Below are 17250 nucleotides of genomic sequence, written 5' to 3'. Positions count from 1 at the left end.
AGTCTCGTCACTGAAAATGGAAAAGCAGAACTTTAAAAGGCAATCTAAGAAATTAATGAAATGCTAACAAGATTAAGGACACTGCCTATTATTAATGCCTTCAGTAATTAACTTGCATCCAGAACATTAGTTTCCCATCACAATACTACTATTTTATTATAAAAATGTCGATCACGAGAACGCTTCACTATGTACAATATTGAGTCAGCACCATGGGACTGAATTGTCAGCACAAGTCTACATGTTGGTATATTTCCATTTCATTCAGGACTTCTGTTGCGAAACCAGTCCTGGGCCTTGATGTGGTAAGTGTAGAAGTGCAACATGCTGGGCTTCTGGGAGGCCCTGGTCTTGGGGCCACAGGGGGGCGCCTGGCTCTTGGTGCGGTATCTCTCAGTCCAATCCTGGCACCAGCCACAGCGGTCAAGCAACTGACAAACATCCTGGTGGAAGGCCTTGGTAAAAATGGTGTACAGAAAGGGGTTGCAGAGGGAGTTGATGGGGTAGAAGAGGACCAGCAGGATCTTTGAATGGGACAAGGTGATGAGTGGCACCCGCAGTGCAGCAGAGATGGCAAAGAAGGAGATGGGTGCCATGCACAGAAAGTCAGTGAAGATGAGCACAGCCATGCGCCTGGCAATCTTGGCATCTGCACGCTGAGTGGTGAGCCGTGGATTCCGGACAGCCCAGTAGATATGCCCATAGCAACCACAAATGACTAGGAAGGCAGCTACATTGAGGAGCAGCACAGCAACAACATAGATCTGGGAGACCACGGTTTCGATGTCCATAGGCAAGCAGATGCTCACCTTGGTGTAACTGCTGACCCCCAGGAAAGGAAGCAGGGCAGCCAATAAGGAGAAGGCCCAGCCTGCTGCCATCATGGCTGCTACATGCCGTAGCTTTAGCTTCCGGTCTAGCTGCATGGCATAGGTTATGGTATGCCAGCGCTCCAGAGTGATCACAGTGAGTGTGTAAATGGACAGCTCACTGGCAAAGACGGTCAGGAATCCAGCAACACCACAACCAGCCCCAGTCTGCCAGGTAATAGCGTAGTTGTAGTATTCACGCAGGGATTGGTGGTCCATGACAGCAATGAGGAGGAGGTAGACCCCTATGCAGAGGTCAGCGAAAGCCAAATTACTCATGAGGAAGCGGCAGACAGTCAGCTTACGGTGGCTGGTTAGCAGGATCCCAAGGACCAGGAGGTTGCCCAAGATGGCCATGGTAGCAACAGGCCATGTGATGATGCGCAGGAAGGCATACCCCAAGAGGTCTTCACATGGGTTGAAGGCATCAGGCTCTGGGGTACACTTGATTGGGTTTGTACTTATACACATATCAAAGTCTGGATACTGCAGTTCTTCATCTCCAAGGTCATCGCTGTCCTCCGTCATATTTTCTGATGCATATCTGGAATTGATGATTAAAAAGGTTCAAATGAAAGACAGATTACTTATTTGGGGAAGCAGCTGTCATATTCAGCTTAACATAGTCATAACCTTCTACAGTAAACTCAAATAGTTTTTGTTGGTTATACAGCCATACAACCTGAGCTTGACTTCATGGGGAAATCCATGAATTTATTCTCAGGTTATGAATTTTTTCTTAACCCTGTGTGTATATAAATTAACCTTCAAGACACTCTAAAAGCAGGGTAAAAATTATATTAAAATGGGTTTAAAATTCAAGTTACTGGCTTACGTGACTGCATAGACGTTGTCGCTTTTACATGGCACTGTCAGATTCCCAAAAGTTTTCAGAAAGGCGATGCTTCGGGGGCAGAGAGGTGAGAAAGTGGTCAGAGGCTGTCACTTGGCCTGAGGGCATTGTGAACATTGCCTGTCGATTTTTGTACCTCTGCTTCCTGTGCCAGGTGTGGAAGGCGCAGCAGTGGCTAGAGTAGGTGAACTGTGCTTCCTGCAGGTTGAGAAGGCTCTCCAGGGGGGGCAGTGTCTTCAGGGCTGGAGCAGAATGAGCTGCCAGTACTCTCACCTCCAGCAGCCCGTGGGTGGGGAGGGAGTGGAGGGCAGTGTGAGACACGTCTCTATGTAATGCAAGAGAAAAGGGAGACCGCTGAAATCGTCCGATTTCACCGTGTTGTGGGCACGCACTTCAAACTAAGGTATAAGGTAATAGAGCTACAGCCCAAAAATGTTCAGTAAGAAACTGAAATTAAGAATATAATATTTTTTTTTCTCTCTCTGATGGACTTGAAAGTACAATGTGCCTGCAAAATGTATAATGTCTGAGCTTGACTGGACTCATGATTATTTTTCCTTATTCATATACAAACATGTTGTTACAGGCATAAATATTTTTGGAGCACCTTAAAATAACTATTAATTAGCATGAACTTTTTAGATACCCCTAACAGGCAACCCATAGAAATGGCATTTGTTTCAGAGCCATGTTGCTACTGTCTATTCCTAATGGAGTCCCAGGTTACCAGATGACTTTTGCTTTTTTTTTTTCCCCCCCCCTCCGGTTGGTGATTTTAATCAGTCTGTGTGTGAGCTCAGAGCAGAAAGCTGACTTATTGTTATGACTTCAGTTAGTAAAGCTGTTTGTTTGCTGTTGCCTTGCTGATTTGCTTAGTGTCCCATAAGATGGAGATGGGCATTTTGTTGAGCTCAATAGATGCTCATTTAAATCGATTTTCCTCCCTAATGAAGTATATGAATTTGTTTCACTTCTTGAGTTTAAGTGCTTAAGTTTAATAGCTTAAGGTTTTTTTCTTGCATTAAGCCATCACTGTCCACAGATGCTTACTGAAATGTTGAGGGGGGCTTTACCATCCGTGTGCTAGATTAACACACCCATAAGAGTACCCTCTTGAGATACTCATTTGCTTTTGCTGACAAACGAGGAAAACATAGTATATATTACAGTGTTCAGCTGAATGACACATGCAAGTGTGTAGAAGGGATAATGTGTTCGTAAAGGTCGACATCAAGTCTCAAAGACTTCTAGTTAGCTTTTATTTTTGCAAAAATTAATCCATCTGGAGCCAGAGGGCAAGGTTTATTCATTTTACATTTACCTGATCCTTTTCTCCAAAGCGACTTATAATACTCAGTTATCTGCAATTATTTACCAATTTATAAAGCTGGGTTATTTTGCTGGAACAATTTAGGATAGGTACATTGCTTAAAGGTATTACAGCAGGAGGTTGTGTCTCAGCCTGCAATCTTGGAGTACAACGGCAGCAACACTAAGCCCTGCGCTACCATGACTGCTGCCTCCGGTCATGACTATTTTATACTGATTCTCCACCAGTTCTAAGCTTTTTAGTGGCTGTGCTGCAAATTAGTATAAATGCGCGATTTGGAAAATTAAAATAACAAAAGGCAAATGTTGTAGTGTACATTACACGGAACTTGTACTATTTTGTAGCTAAGGCATGAATGTTTTTGTATTTGAAAATTGGCTGACTACATTATCTACAAATACAGTAAGATACAGTAGCAACAGTCTTATGGGCCTATTAAACTTGTTAGTCTATACCAAAGAGATGACAGAAGATAGGAATGCTCTGTCTTGCTTTTGTTCTGAGACCAGTTTTGTTCTATTTTGTTCTAGTAAATGTCTATGCAAATATGTTTTATCTTCTGCTGAAACTGATACCTTCATTGGAGGACAATCTGGAAGCTTATCTATTGGGTCAGGTAATTACTTCCCAGGTCAATAGAAAATATAGGCAGCAAAACAGTTTCCAGATCTCATTAATGGTGTTCTTGATCTCCAGGTCCAGTACACACTGAGTCCCTCGTGCACTTTGTGGAGACTCTTCTGCCAACTAACTTTGACCTTCTACCCAGAGAATAGAAAACTTTGTTTTACTTTGGAGATGTGAACAGAATTCATCACAATTTTATCTATATGTGGTCTTTATCAGTATTATAAAAAAGGTTATAGATGTAACTCTCAAAGCTGTTTCCCATACGCTATAATACCCCCAAGTCCGTGAATATGGTATTTTTATCAATTCATTATTTTCAGACCCGTTTAATAGTAATAGCTCTAGATTGATTAACCTTGCATTAATCTTGGGTAATGACATCTCTGCTGAAGTATTCTTTGGAAATATGATGGACTTGGGGAGAACATTCAACAATCACGCTAACTGAGCTGGGGTCAGATTCAAACCTGCCACCCTGTAGCTGTTACGTAACACTGCACAGTCACAATATTATCCCTCCCAAGTGAAGACTTTTCCAGTATTGATCCCTGCTTAACAGAAACAGAACCAGTGTAATAGTTTCACCTTTCACTCTTGGTATAGCATTTCCTTTAAGCATAGTTGGGAAACTGCACTAAAGCTCTTACCTGAGATGTAGGAACATGCAGTATGGAAACCAACTTCATACAGTCCTTACTTTTGCAAACATTGCTTACATAGCAAGGTTAACTGGTTCTGTAAAATCACCCTGTTTAAGTGAAATCCTATTCTGAAGAGAACAAATTACCATTGTAACCAGTTCACAGATGAAAAATGTTATGCAAAATTAATTTAAAAACCAAAACAAAGTGTTTTAATGCATGATAATGCTAATGTTTTATGGTATCTATAACAAAACTATTTCTGGGTTGTCTTTTAATGTTATATTTTCATTCATTTATAATGAATGAAAATATAACATTGTCCTATATAGGGACACAAAAGCCAAAAATCTACCCATAAAGCCTTGGGGACAAGCCAGGGTATGCTCGGCACAGGGACATTTTCACGATCAGGCTCACAGATATATATGATGTAAAGAAATAAAGCTTACAGAATCACTGCTTATGTCTTTAATTCTGCAAAGCACATGGACACTTGTGTTAGATGCACTGTATAGTGTTAAATGACAATAGATGAATTCTTGGATCTTTATGGTAGTGTACGAGTGTTCATGTTACAAAAGATGCTTATGATTTAAATAACTGTGTTATTACATATTTCTAGTTCATTTCTATAAGGACTCAAAGATCTCAAGTCTAGGTTCTGCTGATGCTGTGGTTTCCTTGATAAAGTTACTTATGCCGAATTATTCCAGTAAAAGTTATGCTGCTGTACAAATCGGTTAATCATTTTTAAACCTTAACACTAAGTGGCACTGGAGAACAGAAACAATAATATTAATACTAATGAATCCTCTATTTTAGTAGTGATTTAAATTTACCGTCATCGGTGGTTGTGATTGGTTGAGATTGTTGTGGGAAGTATACAGTTGGTTTTATGGAAGAAGTACGGCTATGGTAATAAACCGAAGGAAAAACAGACTGACTGACACCACCGAGGGACAAAAACATTATGGGTTTGAGACGCCAACTGTGTATCTCTGTTCCAAAACATCTGACACCAGCTGTCATACAGAATAAATGATAAAAAAAAGAGTATTTTAATGAGCAATTGTAATAGTTTGTCAAGGTATGGGACTGTTAAATGAGGGATGAGTGTACCTTTGTTCCTAGCTGATCCCCCTCACTATCGTGCCCCAAAGAGTGGATCTGAAAAGGTGATTACTATGTTGGCATACAGCACTTCTTGGTGTTTGCAATGCTGTCATGCTTTATTTTGTGATGCTCTGTTACGGCATGGAGGTGCCTTTGCAGGCTGTCACCTGTTTTCAGTTACGTGACATGCACAATAAACGGCACGTGTCTTTCTGTGACACAGCATTTAGCGTGACAGCATTGCAAGCCGACATCAGCGATGACGGGGTTACTTACAACATGCTTGGTCCAACTGCTCCATCGAAGGCTTCGTCGTGTATTTCGCTGAGATACCTGTTGCCTTTTAGAACCCTACAACACAACATTAGCTAGAAATGAATTATGGAAATAGAATAAAATGTAACTATCACACACTACACAGCTGTATGGCATTCAGATCTGATCACCTCTTGTATTTCATAATTCAAATGTTTATATCATAGCGTAATGTTTAATACAGAATAAAAATGAACAGCTAAATAACAGCAAGCCTTTACCTTCACAGCGGAACAGAGTATCTCCTCAACTTTGTTCCAAGAAATAATTTTTTTTTTTTTTTTTTTTTTTTTTTTTTTTTTTTTTCAAACAAACACGCTGCCAGAATCCTTGAAAGATTCAGCTCAATACTTTTGACCCATTTCAGATAAAAAACAAGAAGTCTCCCATTTTTTCTAACACCGTTGTGCATCTAACTCAAATACGATTTAAGTGCATTTGTGTTTGGATTTGCAGACCCCAGCAGAGTCCCTCCATCAATACAGCAGCAAGGATAAGAAAACAATAAATCCCCAATCACTGTTTTGACTCAAAGCCATTTATTTACTGGTACATTATGTTTCCTGTGATTACACAGGCCACTACCCCCAACTCGAAGATGCTTTTAGGAATAGCAGCGTTCGCATTTTAGTGACCACAGAGACGCTCCACAGCATAAACTAATAGATGCCAAGGTGAATTGCTACATACAGTCTGTCCAGCTTTGTTCCATTGAACGCATGATGCTTTATGTCTTTAAATCCATTTCTGATAAGGTTCCTGAGTGAAGAGAAAAAAGTGGAATCAGTAAAACCTTTAGCAGAAGTAACTAGCAAGTAGCCCTACTGTCTCAGTGCCTGGGTGGTGCAAGAGAACGTGGGTTTGATCCCCGCTCAGTCTGTGTGGAGTTTGCATGTTCTCCCCCATGTCTGCGTGGGTTTCCTCCCACACTCCGAAGACATGCTGTTCAGGTTCCCCATAGTGTGTGAGTGACAGAGAGAGTGTGTTCCACTGATTTATGGATGAGTGACCCAGTGTAAGTAGTGTATCTAGCAGTGTAAGTCTTTAGGTGCTCTGGTTTCCTCCCACACTCCAAAGACATGCTGTTCAAGTTCACCCATAGTGTGCGAGTGACAGAGAGTGTGTGTGTTCCACTGATGTATGGATGAGTTTCTAGCAGTGTAAGTCGCCTTGGTGAATAAGGTGTGTGGGCTGATATTGAAAGTCGCTTTGAAGAAAAGCGTCTGCTAAACAAATGTAAATGTAACCATCAGTGAGAACATCAAACACTTGCAGTGACACACTCAAGGGACAGATTCAAACCCAGCATCAGCCAAAATCATGCCAGGTGCTGGTAGCAGTAAACCTACATGCTCACTGATCATCGTATTTACTCGTTAGCTTGTTGAACAACCAGAAAGCGTATGGCATTGTTGAAAACAACCAATGGGTGCCTGTTCTTTCTGCCGCCTACTTACATTAATGTGTACTCCTCTGTCATGCCCAGAAAAGCATTGGACGGAATGCTGCTGATGTGCATATTGTCTCCCAGCTCTCTGCGCAAACAGCAGAACACGTGGTTATTCATCTGGATCTGTATCCGTTTATGGTGCATTCAACACTCAGCATTTGAAATTTTAATTATTAACAATATGCTTAATTGTATAAAGGAATAATAATGGTTAGAATAATTTATTCAGTTACTGTAGTCAAATTAACAGTGATTAAATAGGTGTTTAGTTGAGCTTTTAATGTTCATTAAGGATATTAACAATCCACCATGAAATCTGTCTCTGACCAGTTTGAGCTGTACCCCAAGACACAAACACAATCTGAAATCCATTTCTTTAGTCCACGAATCATCTTAATTCAAACCACTTGGTAGCATCGTAGGTCTTAGAATGCCAATGTGATTACATTTCCAGACAAAAAAACCTGAAAATCCATATATCTCATAAATGCTTAGATCTTAATTGGCCAACACTGGCAAAAGATAGCATCTAAAAATAAGCCATGCTGGAAATGAAAACTCATATAAGTAGACTGTGGACCAAATGCTGGATGCAACTGTGTTTTGGCTGAGATGGAGATGGTAAGCCTAATCTTTTTATCCTAGTTCCCCCAGCATTCTTTCTACTTACAGAATAAAGAGTGACTCTACAGAGGCAATGGTGGTAAGATCAGGGAAGTGTCTTATGCCTGTGTTACAGATGCTTCTGGAGGGAGAGAGGTTCAAGAGTCTCACAAACTAGGGTTAGGGCATATGAGTTACAAACGCTCCAATTCAGAGAAATACTAATCAGAGCCTCCTGACAGCTGATGTGGTAAGCTAAACTTTTACATACCCCTAGATAGCTTTATACTTAAAAAAGAGCAAATCGAGGACTAATGCATTATGTAAGAGCAAAATTCTCAACCTTTTCTCTACTAATGTCTGGTTTCTAGTATAATGGGACTTTAACTGAATATAGAGAAACCCTAACCCTGAAAAAGCCTTGAGCTTTACTGTACATAAAAATAATGCATTTTGTATACATTCCTTGCATGTTGGTATACATTCAAGATTGATGCTATTTCCATACGTAGAATAAAATTGTTTTAACATAATAAGTACATGTGTACAAATATGGTGGTACTACAAGGTCTCCAATGGGTATAGCTGCTCTAACACTGCAACCTTTACTATATATATATATTATATGCTTGGGTGTATATGGGTGACAGGCTCTCTCTTTTCAGCATTAACTCTTGTTGCGCCACTGGACTGTCCAAGTGGCCAGGCTTGTCTTCCAAAGCCTGATGACTGTCATTAAAACTTATTACAGAAAAGTTCCATAGAACCTGTATAAAGAACACAAGGAGACTTACAGGTATCGTAGTTTGGGCAGGTCAGTGAAAGCTCCATTCTCTATAGCCACCAGATTTTTTATATTCCGTATTAATCTGGGGTGGGGAAAAACACATCAGGTCACCAGTTTCATTCTATACTTTCAGCTGCTTAATATATTTAAGATTTTAATCAAAATCATAACTCTTTATTTCATTTCATAACTCTTTATACATTACTTTGTATAATCTTCAAGATTATGGCAACAGGCTTTCACTGAATGTTAAAGTTGTGTTTGCAGACATGATATTGCGGGTGACCGTAAAGGTGATAAACGGGTACTTACATTTCTGAAAGGCTGTGGAGAGAGATAAATGCCCTGCCTTTTATTCTTCTAATGGAGTTGCTCAGGGATATTTCACTGTTTTGGAGACAAAAATGATGATCTCACCACACGTTCAGCAGAAGTCTCTGGTTCTAGTCCGACCGGCTCAAATATCTGATATGCAAATTGATACTACTTTTGTATTTTAATTGATTGACTGCTCTTTTGATTTACGTTGTTGCCGTGTTAGTGTCCCTACTGACTAAGATTATAAATAGAATTTAATTCCGTACAGCCCTAATGTAGAAAAGGACACTGCAATTTTATTAAGTTTTCTGGATCAAATTACTGAGGGCCCAGAGCTGTTATTCTTACTGCTGAAGCTAACATGTTTTCCACCCCACACTCTCATTATGGTGAAGCATTTTCTAACCTTTTCTTTAACTGATACATGCTGTCTGTATGGTTTGCCACTTAAAAACAATATTAGCCCTTCTGGTTATTCAGAAGTGCTTGCCTATCTTTATGCATTATCAGAACATTAATTTACAATACATTTTGCTATTTGGCTTGTTATTAAATAGAACATTAAAGCAAATCTCAAAAGTTTACCAAGAGGCTTCATTCATTGCAGCTCTGGTGTGTATCATCAATGTGCAGAATACTAATTTTCTGCGTTCTATTTTCATTTCTTATCGATGAGATGGAACATGAAATAACATTCATTTTATTCCAAGGATGAGAGCTAAGGGCCATCCTGGGGGTGATTTTCAATAGGACCTTGCATGGGATCACACCAGGAGCTGGCACAAGCTCCATCTAAGACAGGCATTTCTGAGGAAGTACAATTTTAACAGCGGACACAATTACAGTATTTTTCTTGAGAATATATTCACGCATGTGTTTAGGTTGTGAAGGCTTTCTGGTGAGGTATTAACTAACCAGCACTTAAAGTGACCAACTGCTTTCAGGGAGTTGGATCGAGAGATGTAACCTAGTTGCGTTATGCTGTTGTTGAGTGGTTGGGTAGAGAGATGTGGTAGCTGCAGGTGGGCACGTAGAGACGAGACATAAAAAGGTTATACGCAACATTAGCGGTAGGGGAAGCGCTTAAGATGACTTGCGGGCATCTGTGAGCCTATCATTTGTGTAAGACGTGAATGTTGATTAAAATATTCTGCACTGGACTACCACGATACACAGAAACATCTCAAACCCCCGTTTTTGTCACAGCAAAGTTTGAATTCATCCAAAAAGAACAACAAAGTTTGTCCTGATCATGTTGTAGGTTTGAGGACCAGCCTGAGCTAATTTTTTGACAATGCTCTCAAGTAAAGCAACAAAGTGGAATCAAGGCCGTATAGGGCGCTTTACACAAATTTTAGCATATAGGATTAAGGTGACTGATTATGTTACTGGGGGCTGAGTGACCAGTGAATGTGAGCAATACTTATAGCGCATGTATCAGCATGGAAAACTTGTGTTATTGCAAACAAAATTCATCTGTTGTTGGTTACACTGTGCAAGAATTCAGTAACGTAATGTATCTAAAGTACATATACATGGAAAGTACATAAATGTATTATTTTATAATTCTCAAGCCAAAAAAAAAAAAAAAAAAAATCAGCTCATAAAAACTTGAGGTGCTCAACTTTTAAATGGTTATCGCACCATTATCCACAAAATGAGGCAAATTTAAAGTGTGAACGTCTCTGCAGGAATTAATAAAATATTATCCCGCACTTAACAAAAATTGCCAAATGTTTCCCAGAGTTCATTCCTGCTGAATTTCCGTTGGGTGACAGTTTATGAAGATTGCACAAAGTGCAGCTGGGAACGTAAAAGTACAAAGAGACGTGACCAATTAGACACTTCAAATTAGATTTGGGAAAATGCCTTGCAGACAACTCCAGTCTCAAAGAGCAAAACATTTTTGTTGTTTCCATCCTAGTCCTCGGCGGCTTCATGGAATACTAAGACAACTCGCTTTGTGGTAAACAAGGAAATAAGTTCATTGCTTTTTAGAACCGAGAGCGTGGAATTGACAATCACTGACCGAATCGCCTTAATTGGGAAACACGGTTCAGGTGCAGCTCATGACCTTGCTCTGCATTGTCATAGGTCTGTTCGGGACTGTCAGTAAAGTTGTGTTTACTTATTTAGCTGATACTTTTTTCCAAAGCATCTTCCAGAGTTCAAGTACTTAGTGATTTACCCACTGGGTACTTTTTACTGGAGCAATTCGGAGTAAGCGCCTTGATGTAGAGTACTACAGCAGCGTGTGACACTTAAATTCAGGTCCTTGGAGTGCAAGACAACCTCTCTAACCACTAAAGTACCTGCTGCTGTGGTCTAAACACAAGCTATGAATTTCTGAGTATTGAAAAATCTCTATGCTCTCATGAATCCCAGTTCCTGCTGTTTCAGGTTGATAGGAGGGCCAGGATATGTTGAAAAAACGGGGGTCCCTGGTGCCATCTTAGCAGGTATCAACAAAGTAAGCTGGAGGTGACTCTGTGGTGGTGTAGCACATACGTTCTTGGCACACATCAGGTCCTTTCATATGAGGTGAAGCAAAGCCTGTGTGTGGTATGGGATGTCGAAACACCACCAGTCAGAGGATCACTAATTAGCAGTAGGTAGTTCAGCTGCTAATGATTTCATTCAGCATAATGATGATGATAAGACCAAAAACTTGCAGGTATGGCGATGAAATCTCTTTACTGCTGTGATCTGAAAAGTCACCGGATTCCAACCCAAACTGACACCGGGAGCAGACATCAACCACACAGCACACTTGTTAAATAGAAGGAAGGAGCTGGGTGGACATGAGCCATTGTCCCTGTAGCACACTTCATTTCATGCCTTGATGACTGTTCTGATGGCAAACGTGGGAGCAACTCACTATCAGATACACCTTCACACCACAACTTGCCACACGTACAATCAATTTTCAACGCTCAATTTTTAAAGCTCCCTTCTTTTATTTATTAATTTTTGTTAAGTGTGTGAATTGCAGTTTTCTACTAGGTTGTCTGCAGAAGCTCAGGGAATTGAGGTCTGCCACTCAAAAAAGTACATAAGGAACACAGACTTCTTTACGTGTTTAGCTTTTCCATTGCCGTTTCCTTAAGTTTAAACCTAACTATCAGAAGAGATGTTTTCTAAATTAATAGCTATAGGACACAAGCTATGACTTTGTCAATTTAAAAAATGTGTTGGCAGTTAATACTTACCAGCTACAGTGCTTTGGAACAGTATGTCAGTCCCTTGAAAATGATAACTGCTTGGATTACGAATTATACTTACAAATATTTCTCTATATTTCTCCATTTTTTGTGAATTCATACGCACTAACACCAAACTGTCAGAGCCAAAATTAGCTTTCTTTGCAGATGTTTAAAAAAAAAAAAAAAGAAAGAAATATGCAGCTTGCGCAAGTTTTCAAACCCCACGTATTAATATTTGATAGAGGCACCTTTTGTTGCAATAACAGCTTTTAAGTGTTTTAGGGTTAGTATGTAGCAGGTTTGCACACCGATCAGGAGTTTTTGCCCCCCATTCATCTTGGCAAAACTGCAGCAGGTTGTTCGGGTCAGTTGGATGACCGTTAAGGATCACAATTTTCACGTAGTGCCACAGATTCTCAATGGGACTAAGGTCAGGACTTTGTTTGGACTACTGCAAGAAATTCACCTTTGTTTTTGAACAATTCTAGTGTTGCTTTGGCCTTGTGCTTGCGATCATTGTGCTGCTGATAGGCAAACTTTCTCCCAAGCTTCAGTTTCTTAGCAGACTGAAGCAGGTTCTCTCACAGTATTTCCCTGTATTTTGCGCCATCCATTCTTCCTTCAGCTTTTACAAGATGCCCCATCCCTGCTGATGAAAAGCATCCCCACAGCATGATGCTGCCACCACTATACTTCATTGTAGGGATGGCATTTCCTGAGGCATGGGCAGTGTTAGGTTTGTGCCACACATTAGCACTTGTAATTTTGGCAAAAAACCTGTCCTGTGTCTCATCTGAACAAAAACATTTTTCCACATCTCAGACGGGACATTCTCGTGCTTTCTGGCAAACTCCAGGATGTACTTTGATATGGTTCTTTCTGAGCAATGTCTTCCTTCTTGCCACCTTCTCATCTCATATAGACCAATTTTAAGATGCGCTCTTGATATTGCGTACTGGTGTGCACCTTTCCTTCACTTTCAGCCACTGACATTCATAGCCCCTTTAAAGTGGTTGTTTGCTTCTGTGGTTTCCCTCACAAGTCTACGTTTTGCTCAGACAACGAGTTTTCAAGAATGGCAACTTTGTCCAGGCAGTATCTGGGTGGTGTGATGCAGCTTCCAATTCCTGATTATTGATTCATTAGTGCTATTAAGTGTTTTTGTACCCTTTCCCTAATTTATGTATTTCTATAACTATCTGTAACTTCTGTAGTTTGTTTTAGCCTTCAATCTCACACCTTTCCCTTCAGGTTCACAGCCTCACCAATGGTCCTTAAAATAACTTGTGTGTGGAGAAAATGTGGTCGTCACTTTAATGGTTTGCAGGTAGAAACCAGTTATATTTAAATAAGAAAGAATTGTGTCCTTGTTGGGGGGGGGGGGGGGCTCCTTCATCTTTGTAAACTTGGGTGTCTCCACATCACAGGGGTTTCAATACTTAAGCAAGCCGAATATTTTGTTTTTTCTTTAAGTATCTGCAAAGAACTTCATTTGGCTATTGAGAATGTAGCGCTAGCCCACAATTAAAATTATAAATATGTGCAAGTATAATTTGTAATTCAGGCAACACTGGGGTTTGAGTACTTGCAAGGACTGCATATTGTTCCAGTTCATACCTGGCATTCCCTGCTCAGAAACTTTAGCACACCTTTTTTCTTCTGAGAAATGTCGTGAAAGATATCAGCTTGCAAAGCTTCACCGCAATAAGGGGATGGGCATTCTGTACGAATACATGGCTCACCTCTATACGACCCTCGGGTGGACTGAAAAGCTACATCTTATGATAAAAACATAATAATTAAGCCATTCTTGCTGATGAAAAGCATCCCCACAGTATGATACTGCCACCACTACACTTTGCTCAGTAGGGATGGCATTTCTCTATATATATGAAGGTAGCACAGTATTATGAATGTTCTCAACTTTCAGTGAACACTTATCGACGGCCAAAAACTATAAACAACCAATATAAAATACTCAAGTTTTTAGCAAACGTTTTAAGATGATTTTCCGAGTGAAAACATTATTTAATCGTCAATGTATGTGACAAATTTCCATGCATTTCCCGGTAATTCTACCAAAGTAATAACGAACATTTTCTTCTCGCAACCCTGACCAGGACAAGCGATTAATGAAAATGGACAAGATGTATGACTGGACTGACTGTATGTGATCGATTTAAGGATACTTCTACTGTGCCTAACATTTTGGTAACACAATGGGGGGGTGAACAACAAAAGTGTCTTCTCACTGTTGTAAAAATGTATCATACAGTAAAAGATACTAGGTAGGTACCAATAATATATAGTATTTTCTTAAAAAATCCAGTTTATGGCACAAAACAATAACGTTAATGAAAATATAAACCACAGGCTTTTCGTAGCTTTGAGTTTCGGGTTAAATCATTATGATTAACTTTTGCTTCCCTCGGTGTTATCTGTGGGTGAAAAGTGACCGAAAGGGAGACGCGGCCACCGATAAAGTCAACTTGTGGCTGTAAAAATGTTATTCAATTATTCCCACCATGAACCTCCTTTCTTTCACAAATGCCAAATATTAATCATGATCATGTGAGCAACTCACATTGTGGACACGTTAAGTAGAGCCCTGAAAGAATCGCTCTGGACTTCTGCGAAGGGCAGCAAGCTGAACCTTCTGGAAGGTAAAAAGTGCGAGAAAGAAAGCAGAGATTCATTCGCATGTCAACAAGGTTGGCTGGAGAGAACAAAAAAAAAAAAAAAAACCTGCGCAATTTCGCCGCTTGTTCGCTCGCATCCATATTATACAGTAGTTTATTCACTGTACATGTACTATATACTTGAACGGGACCCCTTTTCTTCATCCATTCTACAGGTGGAAATAAATATTAATAATTTACGGAGCAGTTCGGAGTTCAGTACCTGTTTCTCAAGGCTATTTAAACAAGTATTCGAACCAGGGGGTCCCGACCCGAGCTGAACTTCAGCCTGAAGGCAGCACGTACAACCATGGCTATACGCCAATAATAATAATAATAATAATAATAATAATAAATTCCAGTCTGTGGTTAAAATTTCAACCCGACTCGAGGAGGAGGATTTTCTCAACCCCGAGCTTTTCGTCTAAACTTTTTTCCTAGTAATCCTACCTCACCTCACCTGCGGGGACTGTACAACTTACAGACTCGTCGTGACGTCGCGCAGAGGCAGAGCCGGAGCGTCCAGCTGAGTCTCCCTGGTGCAGCGGACGCCTTCCTCGGAGCAACGGCAGATCGCCGGACACGGATACTCCCAGCAGGAAGCCGCCCGGAACAGGCTCAGGCTGCACAGCGCGAGGATGCGGCACGCCGCCCGCACGCGCGCCCGCCGCCGCATGCCGAGCGCGCTCGCGACACGCGGAGAGTGCACGGCGCGGCGCGGCGCGGCGCGAGGTCGCCCCCGGCCCGGGGCGCGGGGTTAACGCCTCCGCAGCCACGAGCCCCTACGTCACAGAGCGCCCGGGCACACGGCGCGATCGCGCGGGACCGAATGGTGTGACAACAGAGAAGAAATGAATCTGAAAACGCACCCGAGCGTCTAAGTTCAGGCAGTCAGAGACAGACAGCGCACGTGTTCATTTCGTTAATTTCGCACATTAAATTAACTACAATTATTAGTAATTAAGAACCGTTAAAAATTAATATTAATTATTATCAGTAATAATTACTACTACTTCATTTTCAACAACTTAGCCGTCACTTTCATACTAGGCTTCTTTCACACTTCACTTACTCCCTCTTAGGATGCCTGGCTTGTTGCGCAGGAGAGCAGCCCACTCGCTGTACCGCGGTGTGGTCGCGTGGAGCGGTAAAATTAAGGGCATCCAGCAGGAGTTTGCGACTCAGACCGGCGAGGTGCTGCTGTGTATCTAGCTGCTCTTATTCTCCCCAAGCCGGTCAGTACCTTCTTCTCACTGCGAAGTGCTCATTTAAATAAAAAAAAAAAAGGGAGCCATGACAACTAGATGCTTGTTTACCGTAACTTATGGTGCGTCTTAGGGAGGCGTCGTAACCGAGGCGAGTAGCAAATGGAATAATAAATGCAACTGCTTACTTAAGTAAATTTAAAGAAAATCCAGACATTTCTACAACAACCATTTCTGGCATCAGTACTTTTTTACTTCAGAGAATTTGTAAAGAACGACCCTCTTTTCATTACTTCTTCATTTTTGACATTTAAATGTTTGTTTTTTTTTTTGCTTTCTATTTTTAGAACAGTGTATATGATTAATGTTTGTGAACACTATAATGTGCTAACTGGACATGCCTTATTATACACGTGTTAGTTCTGGCCGGCAGATTCGTTTTATTTAAATTTCTTCCAGCCGAATGATGGATAGAACCTTTCAATATTGTGAACTTATTTTATAGTAAAGTTGGACAGTTTTTTTTTTTTTTTTTTTTAATGTTGGGTAGGTAACAGTTGGTTGAGTAGTTTGAGTTGTTGCCTTTGGACCCCAGTGTTGCAGGTTTGATTCCCACTTCTGGGTGTAGTACCCTTGAGCAAGGTACCTCTCCTAAAATGACTGGCGTCCCGTTCTGGATGTGTCCCCTCCCCCATCCGGCCTTACGGGACAAGCAGTTTCAGCCAGTCCGTGTGTCTGCGTAAATATGCAATATAAGTCATAGCTGCTTATAGATGATGAGGACTGCATATCTGAACTGATAAAATGCTATTTAATTTTTTCTTAATGAGCAGGTCATTACCCCTTAACGTCATAGATGCTGTCCTTTCAAGTGTGCAGAGATGGAAAAAGAGTTAAATCCAATCTGTCCGTTTTTTATAGCATAACCTGGATCAGATATGGGAAAGATACATTGCTGGGAACCTGCATGCTGGAGACAAGTTGTGGATCGAATGTAGACAAGACAACTTTTGAGTTTCTGCAACCCTTCCAGCTGAACAGCCGGAAGAACACAATAAGCTCGTAAATGGTTAGGTTCGCAGCTGAAACCGCCCAATGATAATAAAGATCAGCGCAAATGTGCCAGAACTGGTTTACTTGAATGATCAGTGAATTACCCCTATCACAGGGGTGATGTCCTGTTGTCACCCCAATGCAAGGGAACATTGACTAATTTGTGAGACTGGATGATCTGGCAGTTTCAACTCAGTTA

General features: G+C 40.8%; 1 protein-coding gene across 1 annotated transcript; it reads right to left on the bottom strand.

The window, feature by feature from the left end:
- Nucleotides 1–138: 138 nt before the first annotated feature.
- On the bottom strand, nucleotides 139–15479 carry LOC108918035 (lutropin-choriogonadotropic hormone receptor-like). Its single transcript, XM_029254414.1, has 11 exons — nucleotides 15276–15479; nucleotides 14700–14771; nucleotides 8907–8981; nucleotides 8602–8676; nucleotides 7875–7949; nucleotides 7212–7289; nucleotides 6445–6513; nucleotides 5716–5790; nucleotides 1859–2047; nucleotides 1705–1773; nucleotides 139–1413 (listed from the first exon to the last, which is right to left on the bottom strand). The coding sequence occupies exons 1-11, from the start codon at nucleotides 15467–15469 to the stop codon at nucleotides 261–263; spliced, it is 2124 nt and encodes a 707-aa protein (XP_029110247.1). The 5' UTR covers nucleotides 15470–15479; the 3' UTR covers nucleotides 139–260.
- Between the last annotated feature and the right edge of the window lie 1771 nt (nucleotides 15480–17250).

The sequence above is a fragment of the Scleropages formosus genome, chromosome 8 (assembly GCF_900964775.1).
Source record: "Scleropages formosus chromosome 8, fSclFor1.1, whole genome shotgun sequence".
In the NCBI taxonomy this organism is placed as follows: domain Eukaryota; kingdom Metazoa; phylum Chordata; class Actinopteri; order Osteoglossiformes; family Osteoglossidae; genus Scleropages; species Scleropages formosus.
Note: the sequence above shows the minus strand (reverse complement) of the source record. Positions and strands in the feature narration are given on the sequence as shown.

Coding starts and splice junctions, on each gene's coding strand:
- LOC108918035 (XM_029254414.1), bottom strand. CDS start 15,469: ATGCGGCGGCGGGCGCGCGTGCGGGCGGCGTGCCGCATCCTCGCGCTG. Junction 8,677..8,906: donor CTCCACAGCCTTTCAGAAAT/GTAAGTACCCGT, acceptor TCCCCACCCCAG/ATTAATACGGAATATAAAAA. Junction 7,950..8,601: donor CTGCCCAAACTACGATACCT/GTAAGTCTCCTT, acceptor CTCTCCCTCCAG/AAGCATCTGTAACACAGGCA.